The 17,478-nt window shown below is 39.8% G+C and overlaps 1 protein-coding gene across 3 annotated transcripts in view; it reads right to left on the bottom strand.

Moving 5' to 3' along the window:
- LOC128701875 (uncharacterized) overlaps positions 1-17,478 on the bottom strand; it is a 98,184-nt gene that overhangs the window by 46,428 nt on the left and 34,278 nt on the right. For all 3 annotated transcript variants that reach the window (XM_053795839.2, XM_053795836.2, XM_053795840.2), the window contains one exon: positions 12,729-12,891. In XM_053795839.2, coding sequence (XP_053651814.1) covers positions 12,729-12,891 — 163 coding nt within the window. The remainder of the gene's footprint in view (positions 1-12,728; positions 12,892-17,478) is intronic.

Raw genomic sequence — 17,478 nt, 5'->3', positions numbered from 1 at the left:
GTAGGCATTTTAATTAAAAAAAACGGTCGGAGTTTTTTTTTTCTCATTATGCACTGCGTGCTCCAGGATTTTTTTTATGTGGTGCACACTGACCACACAGACCCATTCTCTCACATGTGGGCCTACTAGCTTTCTCCTGCCTGATTTGAAGCCGCTAGAATTTATGAGTATATATACGTCAAACACGGTACCTCACAAACGTATATATACGGCCGCGACAGTCAAAGGGTTAATATACGTATCCCTACCTCATCTACGGTATTTGTGCCTGGGGCTCAACCACAGCCAACCACCTTAAACCTTTAACCCTTTCAGGGTCCGTCCCGTAGATCAACGGCTTTACGTTGAGTGTCCAAACCGTAGATCTATGCCAAAATTCTAGCGCCGTCAAATTTAGCGCAAAAACGCTCATAGGCCTACATGTGAGAGAACGGGTCTGCGTGGTGGGTGTGCGCCATAAACAAAAAATCTAGGCACCCGCATAGCATTGTGGGAACGCCGGCTCAGTTACCCTTGTTCACCATGCCTCGTCGCAAGTCAGCTCTCACTCCCTGGAAAATTGGGACTCTCCTCTTCCTATCTGATAGTTCTGACACTGATGGAAGTGGAAATGAAGACGAATTCTACTGCTTTGATCAGTTAGTGACCGAAAAGAATGACCAGGATATCGATAATAGTGCAGAAAACCCTGACGATCCTCAACCTTCTACCTCTGGTGTGGGCACTCGTGACTCACAGTCGGTTGTTCCTCATCGCAAGAGAAAACTAATACAGTGGACCCCCGCATAACGATGGCATCGCATAGCGATTTTTCCGCATAACGATTACTTTTATCGCAAAATTTTTGCCCCGCATACCGATTAAAAACCCGCATACCGATTTTCGTCCGAGACGCGTCCAATGTGCCCTCACATGTGCCGGCCGTCCCATTGTTTACCAGCCAGCCTCCGCGGTAACATCCAAGCATACACTCGGAATATTTCGTATTATTACAGTGTTTTCGGTGGTGTTTCTGGAAAATAAGTGACCATGGGCCCCAAGAAAGCTTCTAGTGCCAACCCTGTGGTAAAAAGGGTGAGAATTAGTATGGAAATTAAGAAAGATTTTGAAGGGTTTGGGGCTAACCCTGAGAAGCCTATGCCAGTTGTGGAATCCATTGTGCCTACTTCAAAGATTAAGGAAATGTGTGCAGAGTGGTTTGAACTGCAAACCTTTATAGATGAAAATCACCCTGACACAGCTGTTGCAAGCCGTGCTTGTGACTATTTCAATGACAATGTTATGGCCCATTTTAGGAAAGTCTTGAAGAAACGGGAGGTACAGAGCTCTATGGACAGATTTGTTGTGCGACAGAGGTCCAGTGACTCTGAAGCTGGTCCTAGTGGCATTAAAAGAAGAAGGGAAGTAACCCCAGGAAAGGACTTTCTACCTCAAGTCCTAATGGAAGGGGATTCCCCTTCTAAACAGTAAGAAGATAATGCTCTCCCCTCCTCCCATCCCATCAATCATCACCAGATCTTCAATAAAAGTAAGTGTCATGTAATTGTGCATGCCTTTTTCAGTTTGTGTGTATTAAAATTAACATTTCATGTGGTAAAAAAAATTTTTTTTCATACTTTTGGGCGTCTTGCACGGATTAATTTTATTTCCATTATTTCTTATGGGGAAAATTAATTCGCATAACGATTATTTCGCATAACGATGAGCCCTCTTGCACGGATTAAAATCGTTAACCGGGGGTCCACTGTATTTTCGCGTGGCCAGGCCTCTGACTTCAGTAATGATGATGATAGTGACGTGGACTGTGATTTTATTGCGCTCGACGATCAATCGAGTAGTGATAGTGAGGAATCATATTCACCAGTGAAGCGTCGGTATGTTCGCCGCCGCATGCACTCGAGTAGTGTACCCTATGCTGTGCCCAGGGGATGGAGTACATCCTGGAGTACATCCCAGAGTACATCCCGTGGCCCAACACCAGTTTTAGGTAGTGATAGTGAGGATGATGTGGCTACACTTGGCATGGATAGACCACAGGCATCAGTGGATGGTGTTAGTGGTGATGGTAGTGGCACCGCCATGCGTGACTCACCAGGCCACGCAGGGACCCACGCTGACTCGTCAGTTCAAGGACAAAGCGGAGCGCCAGCCACCAGTCCACCACAACCACAACCACCCGCACAACCAGCCTATGATGTCCAGTATCCACCAGCAAACCGTATGTGGGATTGGCAGCAAAATCCCAATTTTGTTCCCAAGCCTCACCACTTTGATGATTCTCAAAGTGGAATTCTACCTACTTGTCCCCTTGGAACCACGGCCAATGAACTGGAATTCTTTGAATTATTCTTTGACCAGCCATTGATGGAAATTATTGTCAGGGAAAGTAATAAGTATTTTGAGTACACCATGGCAAATACGATCTTATCACCACAGTCAAGACTACACAGGAGGAAAGAGACGACTGTTGCAGAAATATATTTGCTTTTTGCAACAATAATGCTTATGCCTCACGTCTATAAGCATAATATAAAAGCATACTGGTCCACAGATCGGCTAATTTCTACCCCGGTCTTCAGTGAAATCATACCACTGAACAGGTTTATCTTACTCTTACGTATGTTGCACTTCTCTGACAAAACCAGGCCTGACAGAAGTGACAGGTTATACAAGATTAGAAATATTTTCATGTATCTCAAACAAAAGTTCAGGATATACTTTTATCCATTCAAGAATCTTGTAATTGACGAGTCTTTGATTTTGTTCAAAGGTAGACTGTCATTCAAGCAGTATATACCGAGCAAGAGGAAACGCTTTGGTATAAAACTGTTTGTACTCTGTGATTGTGACAGTGGCCTGGTGTTGGATATTGTTGTATACACGGGTAGTAAAACATTGAAAGATACCAAGATGTTATTGGGTATCTCAGGTGACGTAGTGAGAAACATGATGGCACCTTATTTTGGTAAGGGGCATACATTATATACCGATAACTGGTACACAAGCCCATTACTCAGTGATTTCATGCGAGTGAACAAGACAGATGTGTGTGGCACAGTGCGTTCTAATCGTAAACATATGCCCAGGCTCAACGCAGGTGCTCGTGGTGATGACGTGCAGGTGTTTACTGCCAATGACATCATGGCATTACGGTGGCATGACAAACGAGATGTCACATTGTTGACAACCATTCACCGTAATGAAATGCAAGACAGTGGCAAAGTTGATCGAGTGACTAATGAACATATTCGAAAACCAGTGTCAGTGATTGATTATACACAAAACATGCGCTTGGTTGACAAGTGTGACATGCAGATTGGTTTTGTTGACTGTGTTCGTAAGAGTTACAAGTGGTACATGAAACTTTTCTTCCATCTCATGGACATTTCAATGCTGAATGCATATAATATGTACCAAATAAAGACTGGCAACAGACCACCGTATGGTGAATTTTGTTTGTCTGTTGTCAGACAAATCATAATGAAGTACCAGGTAACAACACCTGCTATACAACATGGTCCTCGAATTCCTCAGGATATACCCAAGCGTTTGAGGAGAGAAGGTGATCATTTCATAATACAGCTTCCTTCAACTCAGAAGAAATTTGCTCAGAAGAGATGCATTGTCTGTGCACAAACAAAATGACGGCAACAAAGACGCAAAGACACTTGGTTTATGTGTGAGGAATGTAAGGTGCCTCTGTGCATGGTGCCTTGTTTCAAGGAGTTCCACAAGCTCCAGCAGTTCTAAAACCATGTCCAGTGATTGTAAATATGTAAATATATGATAGAACATTAGTATTATACAATATTTGTGCATGTTTATTGTAATAAACAACAGTGGTAAACAATAATATGATAATAACTTTAGTGCAGTTATTGTGTTCAATACAGTGAGTTTATATATATACATTATATACAGTATTGGTCTCTCAGGCCCCAAATGTTAGTAGGAATAGAAAAAAATTGGAAAAGAAAAGAAAAAACAACTAAAACCACAAAATAATGTAATGCGCGTATGTGGAATTCGTCGATGTTGCCGCCACCACATCATTTTTGACAAACTTCTTGGCACTGTATCTCGGTAAGTACTGATCAGATTTTTTTTTTTTGTCTTATTACCTTCACAAAAATATGCTCTTTAATTCTGTAAGAAAAATTTTTTTTTTTTTTCAAAATTTCTTGGACACAGGAGGCCTGGTCACAGACCGGGCCGCAGGGGCGTTGACCCCCGGAACTCTCTCCAGGTAAACTCCAGGTAAACTGGAGCACCACTTCAGATTTTGGCCTTGGACCCTGAAAGGGTTAATAACCCTACAAGAAGCTGCTGTGCAAATAATTACCAGCTCCTGTGCCAGACATCACACCCCACCACTTTACAAAAGCCTGAATCTACTAAATATATGAGACATACACTCATATTATTGTGCTTACTATATATACAGAACATTAACCCTTTGAGGGTCCGTCCCGTAGATCTACAGCTTTACGTTCAGGGTCCAAACCGTAGATCTACGTCATGAGCTCAGCTCACTCTGATAAACTGTGAGTGGTACATTTGGGCCTAGATATGAGAGAATACATCTATGTGGTATGTGTGCACCACATAAAACAGATCCTGCAGCACGCTGTGTACAATGAGAGAAAAAAACTGAAATCATGATTTTTCTATTAAAACAGCGACTTTGCAGTGTTTTTTCGTATGTTTTTTATAGTTCTATTTGCGATTTCTTGGTCTCATTTGATAGAATGGAAGACATATTACAGAAATAGAGATGATTTTGATTGGTTTTAGCACTGGAAATGGCTTGAAACTGAGCTCAAAGTAGCAGAAATGTTAAATTTTTGCTGATATTCAAGAGTAAACAAACGACCTCACACGTCTAATACACGCCAGCTGGTGGGTCTAATATGCATTCACAAATATGGTGATGATATTTATACAATTATTACAGTATTGCATAACAGTAAATCTTCAATTTTTTGTGTGAATAAAAATTCATTATGTGAATAAAAAATCAAAATGGAATTTATTTGTAAAGCCTCAAAACATAACTAATGAACAGAAGAAGTGTTAGTTTAGTTCCAAGAATACCTACATTGTTTATTCTGGACCCTATTTTGAAATTGGAATATTTTGAACTTTGTGTTAAATTGGCCAAATTAACAATTTCCGATCACTTTAATTTGTAGTTGAAACAGTTGACTTGGCGATTTCTTGTGCTCAATCGATAGAATAGAAGTAATACTAGTGAAATAGCTAAGAATTTGGTTGACTGGAATAATGTAATTGGCCTAAAATGGGAGTCAAAGTCGGCAAAATCGCCGATTTGTAAATATCGCTGACACATCAAAATTTGCGAGAGCATAATTTCGTCAATTTTCCATCAAATTTCGTACTTTTTGTTTTATTACCTTCACAAAAAGATTCTCTACTATTTCATAAGAAAAAATAACAAATTTTTTTTTTGAAAATTCTTGGACACTGGGGCACCACTTCAGATTTGGGCCTTGGACCCTGAAGGGGTTAAACTCCAATATAGACTCTCGGCTTAAACTTCTTGATAGCTACAACGGAGCACACAGTCACAATACAAGGCACTCTTTGACATCCCTCGTGTCAGTCTCATACTATGCAAAAATGCAATGTACATAAAGGGCCTGAAGATCTGGAATTCACTATCTGAACCAGTAAAGGATCCCCTGACAACATACAAATTCAGAGGTATGCTTAAAAATCATCTTATCTCTCAATACTAACTAAACCAACAAAAACAACTTCTAACCAGTTTGAAGCAACTCTCCCAAATATTATATTATATGACCTCTAGTCTATTAAAACATATGCCAATTCATTAAATATTACTGACTGAACCATTAATTGTAATATTGTTTTTATGTCCAACTTCAAGATAATTATTCATATAAACCTCCACCTTGACTACCTTGCATTAGTATTAAGATAAAATAATGATTCATAAAAAGTTAACCATTGTTATCTTGTCTAGACTTAAGTAGTTATGTACTGGGATAAGCCTACCCAAAATGCCTCGGCATGATAGTGGCTTTCTTTGTACTTGACAAATCAAAATTGTAAATACACATTGTAACCTTGCAAAGAAATAAAATCTTCATCTATCTATATTAACCCTTTCAGGGTCCGTCCCGTAGATCTACGGCTTTTCGGTGAGTGTCCAAACCGTAGATCTACGCCAAAATTCTAGCGCCGTCAAATTTAGCGCGAAAGCACTCATAGGCCTACATGTGAGAGAATGGGTCTGCACCGTGGGTGTGCGCCGTAAACAAAAAATCTAGGCGCCTGCATAGCATTGTGGGAACGCCGGCTCAGTCACCCTTGTTCACCATGCCTCGTCGCAAGTCAGCTCTCACTCCCCGGAAAATTGGGACTCTCCTCTTCCTGTCTGATAGTTCTGACACTGATGGAAGTGGAAATGAAGATGAATTCTACGGCTTTGATAAGTTAGTGACCGAAAATAATGACCAGGATATCGATAATAGTGCAGAAAACCCCGACGATCCTCGACCTTCTACCTCTGGTGTGGGCACTCGTGACTCACGGTCGGGTGTTCCTAAACGTAAGAGAAAACTAATATTTTCCCGTGGCCTGGCCTCTGACTTCAGTAATGACAATGATTCTGACGTGGATTGTGATTTTATTGCGCTCGACGATCATTCGAGTAGTGATAGTGAGGAAACATATTCACCAGTGAAGCGTCGGTATGTTCGCCGCCGCATGCGCTCGGGTAGTGTACCCTATGCTGTGCCCAGGGGACGGAGTACATCACGGAGTACATCCCATGGCCCTACACCCGTTTTAGGTAGTGATAGTGAGGATGATGTGGCTACACTTGGCATGGATGGGCCACAGGCATCAGTGGATGGTGTTAGTGGTGCTGGTGGTGGTAGTGGCACCGCCATGCGTGACTCACTGTGCCACGCGGGGACCCACGCTGCTGACTCGTCAGTTCAAGGACAAAGCGGAGCGTCACCCACCAGCCCGCCACAACCACAACCACCCGTACAACCAGCCTATGATGTCCAGTATCCACCAGCAAACCGTATCTGGGATTGGCAGCAAAATCCCAATTTTGTTCCCAGCCCTCACCACTTTGATGACTCTCAAAGTGGAATTCTACCTACCTGTCCCCTTGGAACCACAGCCAATGAACTGGAATTCTTTGAATTATTCTTTGACCAGCCATTGATGGAAATTATTGTCAGGGAAAGTAATAAGTATTTTCAGTACACCATGGCAAATACGATCTTATCACCACAGTCAAGACTACACAGGTGGAAAGAGACGACTGTGGCAGAAATGTATTTGCTTTTTGCAACAATAATGCTTATGCCTCACGTCTATAAGCATAATATAAAAGCATACTGGTCCACAGATCGGCTAATTTGTACCCCATCCTTCAGTGAAATAATACCAGTGAACAGGTTTATCTTACTGTTACGTGTGTTGCACTTCTCTGACAAAACCAGGCCTGACAGAAGTGACAGGTTATACAAGATTAGAAATGTTTTCATGTATCTCAAACAAAAGTTCAGGATATACTTTTATCCATTCAAGAATCTTGTAATTGACGAGTCTTTGATTTTGTTCAAAGGTAGACTGTCATTCAAGCAGTATATACCGAGCAAGAGGAACCGCTTTGGTATAAAATTGTTTGTACTCTGTGATTGTGACAGTGGCCTGGTGTTGGATATTGTTGTATACACGGGTAGTAAAACATTGAAAGATACCAAGATGTTATTGGGTATCTCAGGTGACGTAGTGAGAAACATGATGGCACCTTATCTTGGTAATGGCCATACATTATATACCGATAACTGGTACACAAGCCCATTACTCAGTGATTTCATGCGAGTGAACAAGACAGATGTGTGTGGCACAGTGCGTTCTAATCGTAAACATATGCCCAGGCTCAACGCAGGTGTTCGTGGTGATGACGTGCAGGTGTTTACTGCCAATGACATCATGGCATTACGGTGGCATGACAAACGAGATGTCACATTGTTGACAACCATTCACCGTAATGAAATGCAAGACAGTGGCAAAGTTGATCGAGTGACTAATGAACGTATTCGAAAACCAGTGTCAGTGATTGATTATACACAAAACATGCGCTTGGTTGACAAGTGTGACATGCAGATTGGTTTTGTTGACTGTGTTCGTAAGAGTTACAAGTGGTACATGAAACTTTTCTTCCATCTCATGGACATTTCAATGCTGAATGCATATAATATGTACCAAATAAAGACTGGTAACAGACCACCGTATGGTGAATTTTGTTTGTCTGTTGTCAGACAACTCATAATGAAGTACCAGGTAACAACACCTGCAATACAACATGGTCCTCGAATTCATCACAATATACCCAAGCGTTTGAGGAGAGAAGGTGATCATTTCATAATACAGCTTCCTTCAACTCAAAAGAAATTTGCTCTGAAGAGATGCATTGTCTGTGCACAAACAAAACGACGGCAACAAAGACGCAAAGATACTCGGTTTATGTGTGAGGAATGTAAGGTGCCTCTGTGCATGGTGCCTTGTTTCAAGGAGTTCCACAAGCTCCAGCAGTTCTAAAACCATGTCCAGTGATTGTAAATATGTAAATATATGATAGAACATTAGTATTATACAAGATTTGTGCATGTTTATTGTAATAAACAACAGTGGTAAACAATAATATGATAATAACTTTAGTGCGGTTATTGTGTTCAATACAGTGAGTATATATATATCAATTATATACAGTATTGGTCTCTCAGGCCCCAAATGTTAGTAGGAATAGAAAAAAATTGGAAAAGAAAAGAAAAAAACAACTAAAACAACAAAATAATATAATACGCGTATGTGGAATTCGTCGATGTTGCCGCCACCACATCATTTTCTATAAACTTCTTGGCACTGTATCTCGGTAAATAATGATCAGATTCTAATTTTTTTGTTTTATTACCTTCACAAAAATATGCTCTTTAATTCTGTAAGAAAAAATAATTTTTTTTTTTTTTCAAAATTTCTTGGACACTTGTGCGTGACTTCAGATTTTGGCCTTGGACCCTGAAAGGGTTAATTTACAAAAGTAATGAAGTGAACTATAGAAATCACATATAGTAATTATACTAACTAAGGTAACAGGAATCAGGAAAATTTCTTGTAAAATAATTAGTAACTTTTGAAACCCACACCTGAATTGCCATGAACCAGTACAATGATGAAATGTAGGCATTTTAAAACAATTTCCCCTCAAGTTATATTCCAGAAAATCAGCATGTGATGTAAAATCCTGTTAGGTGAAGTGAAGAACAAAAGGAAAAAAAATATGCTTATGTTCCCTTCACCTTCAACTAGACCACCCAAAATTTTTGTTTACTACTGTATATGGGAAAAATTACTACAGGATAACTTAACAATCTGGTAGTGGGTAGGTCTTGAATTTGAAGTACTGTATTGAGAGGGCTGATGTGGGGCCTATTTGGTAGAGGCAGATAGATGTGGTGCTTCTGCTGATGTGGGTGATATGGTGTCAGTAAATGAGGACTGTATTGGAGTGATCAAGTATTCAGTAATGCATCTCTGGTCTGTGTTACCCAGTAGTATTCATGTAGATCATAATAAATTATTATGATATGAAGATGATTTCACTTTTAAAACATTCAGACCATCTAGCATTAGTCCTTTCACTGTCCAGACCTCATAATTAGTACTGCTCTCAATGTCAAAATTTAAAAAAAAAAAATCTTCCGAAATGGTAATCTTTTTCTAAAGGAAATGATACAAAAAGTAAGAAGTTTGACAGAAAACTTATGGAATTATGCAGGCGTAAAGTTAGCGGTTTGAGTGCAATTTGTTCATCAGTGATTTCACCCAATATGAGTTAAATTTTAACCCTTTGAGGGTTGCCAGGCCCTCTCAGAGACTTGTTCTCAGAGTCGCCAAAATTAAAAAAAAAAAAATTATTTTTTCTTATAAAAAGATAGAGAATCTTTTCCCAATCATAATGACACAAAAGTATGAAATTTGATGGAAAACTTATGGAATTATGCTCTCGTGAAGTTAGCGGTCTCGACGATGTTTAAGCATCAGCGATTTTGCCCACTTTGAGCCCTATTTTCGGCCAATTCAGTGTACTAGTCGACAAAAATCATAACTATTTCACTAGAACTCCATTTTTTCTATCGAATGAGTACAAGAAACCACCCATTTACTGATTTCAACTATCCAATAAAGTGGTCAGAATTTAGCAATTTTGCCAATTTCACTCAAATTTCAAAAGATGCCAATTTCCAAATAGGGTCCAGAATAAACAAGAAAGACATTCCTGGCACTAAAATAACATTTCCTCTGTTCATTAGTCACATCCCCACGCCCCTCTTACATTTCTTTTGCTTTCCACTTTGAATTTTTATTCTCACAAAAATTAGAAGATTTACTGTTATGCAGACTACTGTATTAGTGTAGAAATGGTATAAATAATACCAGTGCACTTGAGAAAGAATATTAGATTCACCAGTATTGGATGCGTGGCATGATTTGTTTACTTTTGAACTTTGGCAAAAATCTAACATTTCTGCTACTTTGAGCTCAATTTCAAGGTACGTTTCATTGTGAAACCAATCAAAATCATCTCAATTTCTGTAATATGTCTTCCATTCTATAAAATGAGACCAGGAAAACTAGAATACAACCATAAATACCATATGAAAATACAGTGCAAAGTCGCTGTTTTAAACCAAAAACACAGTTTTTTTTTCTCATTACGCACTGTGTGCTGCAGGATTTTTTTTTATACTGCGCACACTGACCACATAGACCCATTCTTTCATATGTAGGCCTCCCAGCTTCTCTTGCTAGATATGAGGGCGCTAGAATTTATGCGTACTAGTACGTCAAAAACCCTGGCGCGTAAGCTGTACTAGTATGGCCGAAACCCCGAAAGGGTTGAAGAAATTACATAGCTCCAATCAACCAAATTCTTAGCTCTTTCGTTAGTATGCCTTCTTAGCTATTGACTGAGCATAAGATACTGTCTATTCAACTATTAGAACTATACTATAAAGTGCACAGAATTCAGTAATTCTGCCAATTTTACACAAAATTATAAAAAATCTTATTTAAAAATAGAGTCCAAAATAAACAACATAAGACATTTCAGGCACTAAAATAACATTTCCTCTGTTAATAAATAATGTCCCCAGGTATCTCCTATATTATACTTATCTTCTATTTTAAATTCATAATCACACAAAAAAGCAAGAATGACTGGTCATGATTAATGGCATCCCAATAATTGAATGAGACCTATTAAAAAAACATAAAACAGGCTGGAAGGTGTAAGGGGGGGCCTTACCCATCTTCAGGAAACTCTGCAAAAATTTAATATTTCTGATACTTTGAGCCCAAAATTAAACTATTGCCAATTCTTAAACCAACTAAAATCATCTCTGCTTCAGTAGTATATCTTCCATTCTATCAGATACCAAGAAACAGCTAATAAAGCCATCTTAGAAAACATTTCCAAGTCATTATTTTAAACTTAATACAGTGGACCCCCGCATAACGATTACCTCCAAATGTGACCAATTATGTAAGTGTATTTATTTAAGTGCATTTGTACGTGTATGTTTCGGGGTCTGAAATAGACTAATCTACTTCACAATATTTCTTATGGGAACAAATTCGGTCAGTACTGGCACCTGAACATACTTCTGGAGTGAAAAAATATCGTTAACCGGGGGTCCACTGTATAAGGTCAGAGTTTTGCTTTTCCCATCATGCACAGTGTGGGGCAAGACTTTTTTTTAAACTGTGCACACTCACTGCACAAACTGATTCTCTCAAATCTAGGCCAAAATTTACTACTCACAGCTTATCTGAGGGAGCTTTGCTCAAAACATAGATCTACGTGAGGGACCCTACCATTAATAATTTAGATCTACATGAGGGACCCTGGCATTAATAATGTTGATCTACATGAGGGATCCCTGGCATTAATAATGTTGGTCTACATGAGAGACCCTGGCATTAATAATGTTGGTCTACATGAGAGACCCTGGCATTAATAATGTTGATCTACATGAGAGACCCTGGCATTAATAATGTTGATCTACATGAGAGACCCTGGCATTAATAATGTTGGTCTACACGAGAGACCCTGGCATTAATAATGTTGATCTACATGAGGGATCCCTGGCATTAATAATGTTGGTCTACATGAGAGACCCTGGCATTAATAATGTTGGTCTACATGAGAGACCCTGGCATTAATAATGTTGATCTACATGAGGGATCCCTGGCATTAATAATGTTGGTCTACACGAGAGACCCTGGCATTAATAATGTTGATCTACATGAGGGATCCCTGGCATTAATAATGTAGATTTGTGTGTCAGCCACTAAAAGAGTTAACTTCCTTCTCACAGTTTTATAGTATGATGGGGCTTTTTGCCTTATTTTCTGAGGACTAAGCTTGGCCCCTTCCTTTGTTTCTTCCTAAATTCACATATTCAGTAACTTTTCCAACTTCTGAGCAGGTGACAATTCTCCCATTTGATAAATATCTCTTTTCTATTAAAGATAAAAATATAGGTGAAGCTTCACTCCATCACACACTACCACAATAAATAAATAAAAATGGGATACCAATGCTTTCATGCCATGGTACAATAAATAAAAAAGGGGAACAATCTATGCAACCTTACCAATGCCTTCTTGCCATGGTACAACTCTTAGAATATCATGGTGACCAAGCTCTTCTAAAATCTCAAGAACATTCTTTAGGCTGAGGTCCTTGCTCTCCTCCTTATCTTCTAGCCTGCTGAACACCTCTCTAGTGGGACATCCTCTGTGAAATTTATGGCAGTGCTGGAACAAAAAGAAGATACTCAGCACAAAATATTGATCAAACTCAGCAGTCACCATATATATAAATCATACACAGTAACTAGTACTGACAACTATGCAATGGAAAAGGAACTTTTTTTCAGGAAGTCTTCCTCATCAGAAGCTACTTCAATTCAATATACAGGCGGGCCCCACTTATGGCATTTTACTTATGAAGCGGTTTTCAATTACAGTAGGACCCCTGCATCTGCGGGTCCGGTATCTACTGTTTCAATTATCTGAGGTTCACCGTGACCCAAAAACAACCCTTAATTTTGCTTAACCCTTTGACTGTTGAAAGGCCCAACCCTGAAGTGTCTCCTGGTGTCGCAAAATATTCGAAAAAAAAAAAATCTTATGAAAATGTTAAGATTATTTTTCTGATTGTTTTAGTCGAAAAAAAAATTCCCATCAGTACTTACCGAGATATAGAGGCATGAAGTTTGCAGAAAATGAGCTGCGTATGGCAACAGCGGCGACTGCCGCTCACCTGGTAAACTTTGGTTTACTTTTATTCGACGGTTTCTTGTTTTTTTTTTCACTATTTTATTTTTTCATATAACTTTTGTGGCCTGCGAGACCAAAGAATGGTGCAATGTTCATATATCCACTCGTTGAATGTAACACAATTATAGCAAAAACACTAGTATCATCATAATGTTCATAAAACTTGTTTACACAATGTAAAAAATTGTTTATTACGATTGTTCTATAATATACATACATATGTACAATCACTGGACACTTTTCTAGAACTGCTGCAGCTTGTGGAATTCTTTGAAACATGGGTATAAGCACAATGGTGTTTTACACTCCTCACACATAAAACGAGTGACTCTACGTTTTTGTGGGCGTTTTGTGGTATGTCCACAGACAAAACACCCTTTCTGAGCATTTTTCTTGAGAGCAGTAGCAGGCAGTGGTATGGTACAGTGATCACCAGGCCTCAGACGAGAGGACATTGTATACCTGTATACCGGTATTGTATACCTGTCTTGCACAACTTGTCAGGCACTGCAACATCATGGAATCTTGGTTCAGAGGACATCTACAAGACCTTCTTCACAGCTACTACAACTAACCCATCATTTTGGGAAGGACCTACTTCCACTGGGGAATCCCGCCTATCAGTGACTATGCCCTCGTCTGCTACACGTCCCTACTCACTGACGCCTATATAAGCGCCAGTCTCCTTGCCTCTGCTTCAGAATCTCTACGACCACGGTGCTCTAAACACCACCTCCAAGGCTGAGGGACTGATTACCTCATCTTTTATATATAGTTCTTCAGTTTTCTTATTATGTCCAAAGAATCTGTATTGATAAAGCCACTGGATGGCGAAACATCTACAATGAAGATAACCAGATGTTGCACAAGTGTCTTAACTTTCATCTTCACCAGGTGCCAGATCAACCAGGCTGTGATGGATATGTGGGGCAGCGGGCCTCCAGCAGCAACAGCCTGGTTGACCAGGCAAGCACCAAACGAGCCTGGCCCATGGCCGGTCTCAGAGAGTAGATATACTCTTGAAATTCTTCAAAGCTATATATCAAAGGTCACCTTGCTGCTAATCCCAGATGCAGTCAGCTGGTGGGTTCTGGATATTCAAATGTGGTTGTGGTTGTGGTTGTGCAGGTTGTGGGGTTGGGTGAAGCTGGTTGTAGTTGTGCAGAGTCAGCAGCGTCGGTAGTAGCGTGGCCCGCTGCTGGTGCCACATGACTCATGCCACCATCACTATCACCACCACCGCCTGCTGCCTCACTCACATCATTCATGCTCATCGTAACAATATCGTCATCTTCGCTATCAGGTCGTGGTGTAGGGCAACAGGATGTGCTCCGAGATTTACTCCTTCCCCTTGGAACAGCATATGGCACACTACCAGACCGCAAACTGTCTGGTAGTGTGCCATATACAGTGGACCCTCGACCAACGCTGGCATCGTCTAACGTTAAATCCGACTAGTGATACATTTTAACGGAAAAATTTTGCCTTGACTAGCGCTAAAAAACTCGACCAACACAATCCGTTCCATCCAAGATGCGTCCACTTGTGGCCAGTGTTTACAAGCCAGCCAGCCACCGCAGTCCCATCCAAACATACAATCGGAATATTTCATATTATCACAGCGTTTGTAGTGATTGCACCTGCAAAATAAGTCACCATGGGCCCCAAGAAAGCTTCTAGTGCCAACCCTACAGCAAAAAGGGGGAGAATTACTATGGATATGAAGAAAGAGATCATTGCTAAGTATGAAAGTGGAGTGCGTGTCTCCGAGCTGGCCACGTTGTACACAAAACCCCAATCAACCATTGCTACTATTATGGGTGAGAAAACGGCAATCAAGGAAGCTGTTCATGCCAAAGGTGCAACTATGTTTTCGAAACTGAGATCGCAAGTGATAGAAGATGTTGAGAGACTGTTACTGGTGTGGATAAACGAAAAACAGATAGCAAGAGATAGTATCTCTCAAGCGATCCTATGTGAAAAGGCTAGGAAGTTGCATGACGACTTAATTAAAAAAATGCCTGCAACTAGTGGTGATTGCAAAGTGAAGCCTTTATTGGTGTATCACTCTGAAACTCCCAGAGTGTTCAGGAAAAACAATGTCCTCAAGGACTTGACACCTCGAGTCCTAATGGAAGGGGGTTCCCCTTCTAAATACGAACACCATCCACATTCCCCTCCTCCCATCCCATCAATCATCACCAGATCTTCATCACCTTCAAAACTACCACTAGAAAACATCTTATCTCCCTGATACACCCCGTCAACTAACTACACGAATACCACCTGGTGGTTCACACTTACACTCACTCATTTGACCATAAACAGAAATATTAATCTCAATCCTAAAATAATGAATCCTGTGATACTCCAATACTGAAACTATGTACTATGCCAAAACAAAAGCATTCACATTGCTAAACTCACAAACTAGTATTTAGTCACTTAGCCATAATACCAACTTGTAATATTTTACAAATAAGAATAAAACTAAGTCTGCCCGAAATGCCTAGCCATGCTAAGCGTTCTAGTGGTACACTCTGTAATCACAATTTTACTACATGTAAACCACACAATAACCAAATTTCTGTAAACTCAGCATTGTAATCCTTATAGAGAATAAACTTTGAATTTGAATTTGAATTTGAAAAGGTAAGTGTCAATTATTCTATTGTTATTAATCTATTGTTATTGTTGTTATTGTAATTATTCTATTGCATTAAACTTAATATTTCATGTGGTAAAATATTTTTTTTCATACTTTTGGGTGTCTTGCACGGATTAATTTGATTTCCATTATTTCTTATGGGGAAAATTAACTTGACTAACGATAATTTTGACTAACGATGAGCCCTCAGGAATGGATTAATATCGTTGGTCGAGGGTCCACTGTACTGCCATAGTGTGCCATATACTGGTATATACTGCCGCTTCACTGGAGAATATTCGCCCTCACTGTCGCAACTAGAACTGCTTTCAAAAGCTTAGAAATCACTATCACTTTCACTTCTCACATCTGAGTCTCGTACACGGGCAAATAGTTTCCTCTTTCATCCAGGTACAGGTGAACATGAACGAGTCAGCCCAGCACCAGAGGTGGAAGGATGTGGGTCATCTGGGTTTTCATCACTAATTACGTTATCCTGGGCACTGTTTTCAGTCACACCCACTTGGAAACCGGGGAATTCACTTTCACTGACACTTTCATCACTGTTACAGCTATCACATGGGAACAAAAGACCTCCAATCCGCCGAGAAGTGAGGAACTTCTTACCGCGAGGCATGGTGAAAATGGACTACCAAGATGTTCCCACAATGCACCGTGGAGTCCCAGATTTTTTTCACAGGGTGCACACCCACCACTCAGACCCATTCTCTCTCATGTAGGCCTACCTCTCCCCTCCCCTGCTTGATTTGAAGCCACTAGAATTTATGCATATAGATACGTCTAACACGGTATCTCGTAAGACGTATATACGTATACGACCGAAACAGTCAAGTGGTTAATAATGGCCTCAGAGTGCAAAATAGTGATGGTGGAAGTTCTTCAAAGCCTAAGAGAAGCCATGAAGCGCTTCCCATCACTGAAGAAGCGATAATTCTCCACTTATTGTGCAAAATTTATCAATTAAACTTTATAATAGGTATGTATGTAAATGAAAAACGACTTATATATAGGGTTCGCTACTATCCATGGTTTCAGTATCTGTGGCAGGTTCCCCAGACATGGGGGTCCTACTGTATATCCATTCTTCATTTATTCAGACTTCCTACAATAAATATATTCACCACTCACTATAAAATAAGGTCAGAAATAGTTTAAGGTAAGTAATGTGTACTGTATATGCATTTTTTAGGCCTAGCTCGATTGCTCACTTAATAATACATATATGATAGTGTTAACATGTTATCAGGCTTTTATATGCATTTGAAAGTGAAAAAAAGGCTATGATTCACTTTGCAATGATTTTCACTTTACAGCAATAGACCGGAACTTAACCTGCTGTATAAGCTGGGCCCACCTGTATGATACAATAAATAAATTTAGGAAGAGATTCAAGT

This window comes from Cherax quadricarinatus, chromosome 69 (genome assembly GCF_038502225.1).
Source record: "Cherax quadricarinatus isolate ZL_2023a chromosome 69, ASM3850222v1, whole genome shotgun sequence".
Taxonomy (NCBI): Eukaryota; Metazoa; Arthropoda; class Malacostraca; order Decapoda; family Parastacidae; genus Cherax; species Cherax quadricarinatus.
Note: the sequence above shows the minus strand (reverse complement) of the source record. Positions and strands in the feature narration are given on the sequence as shown.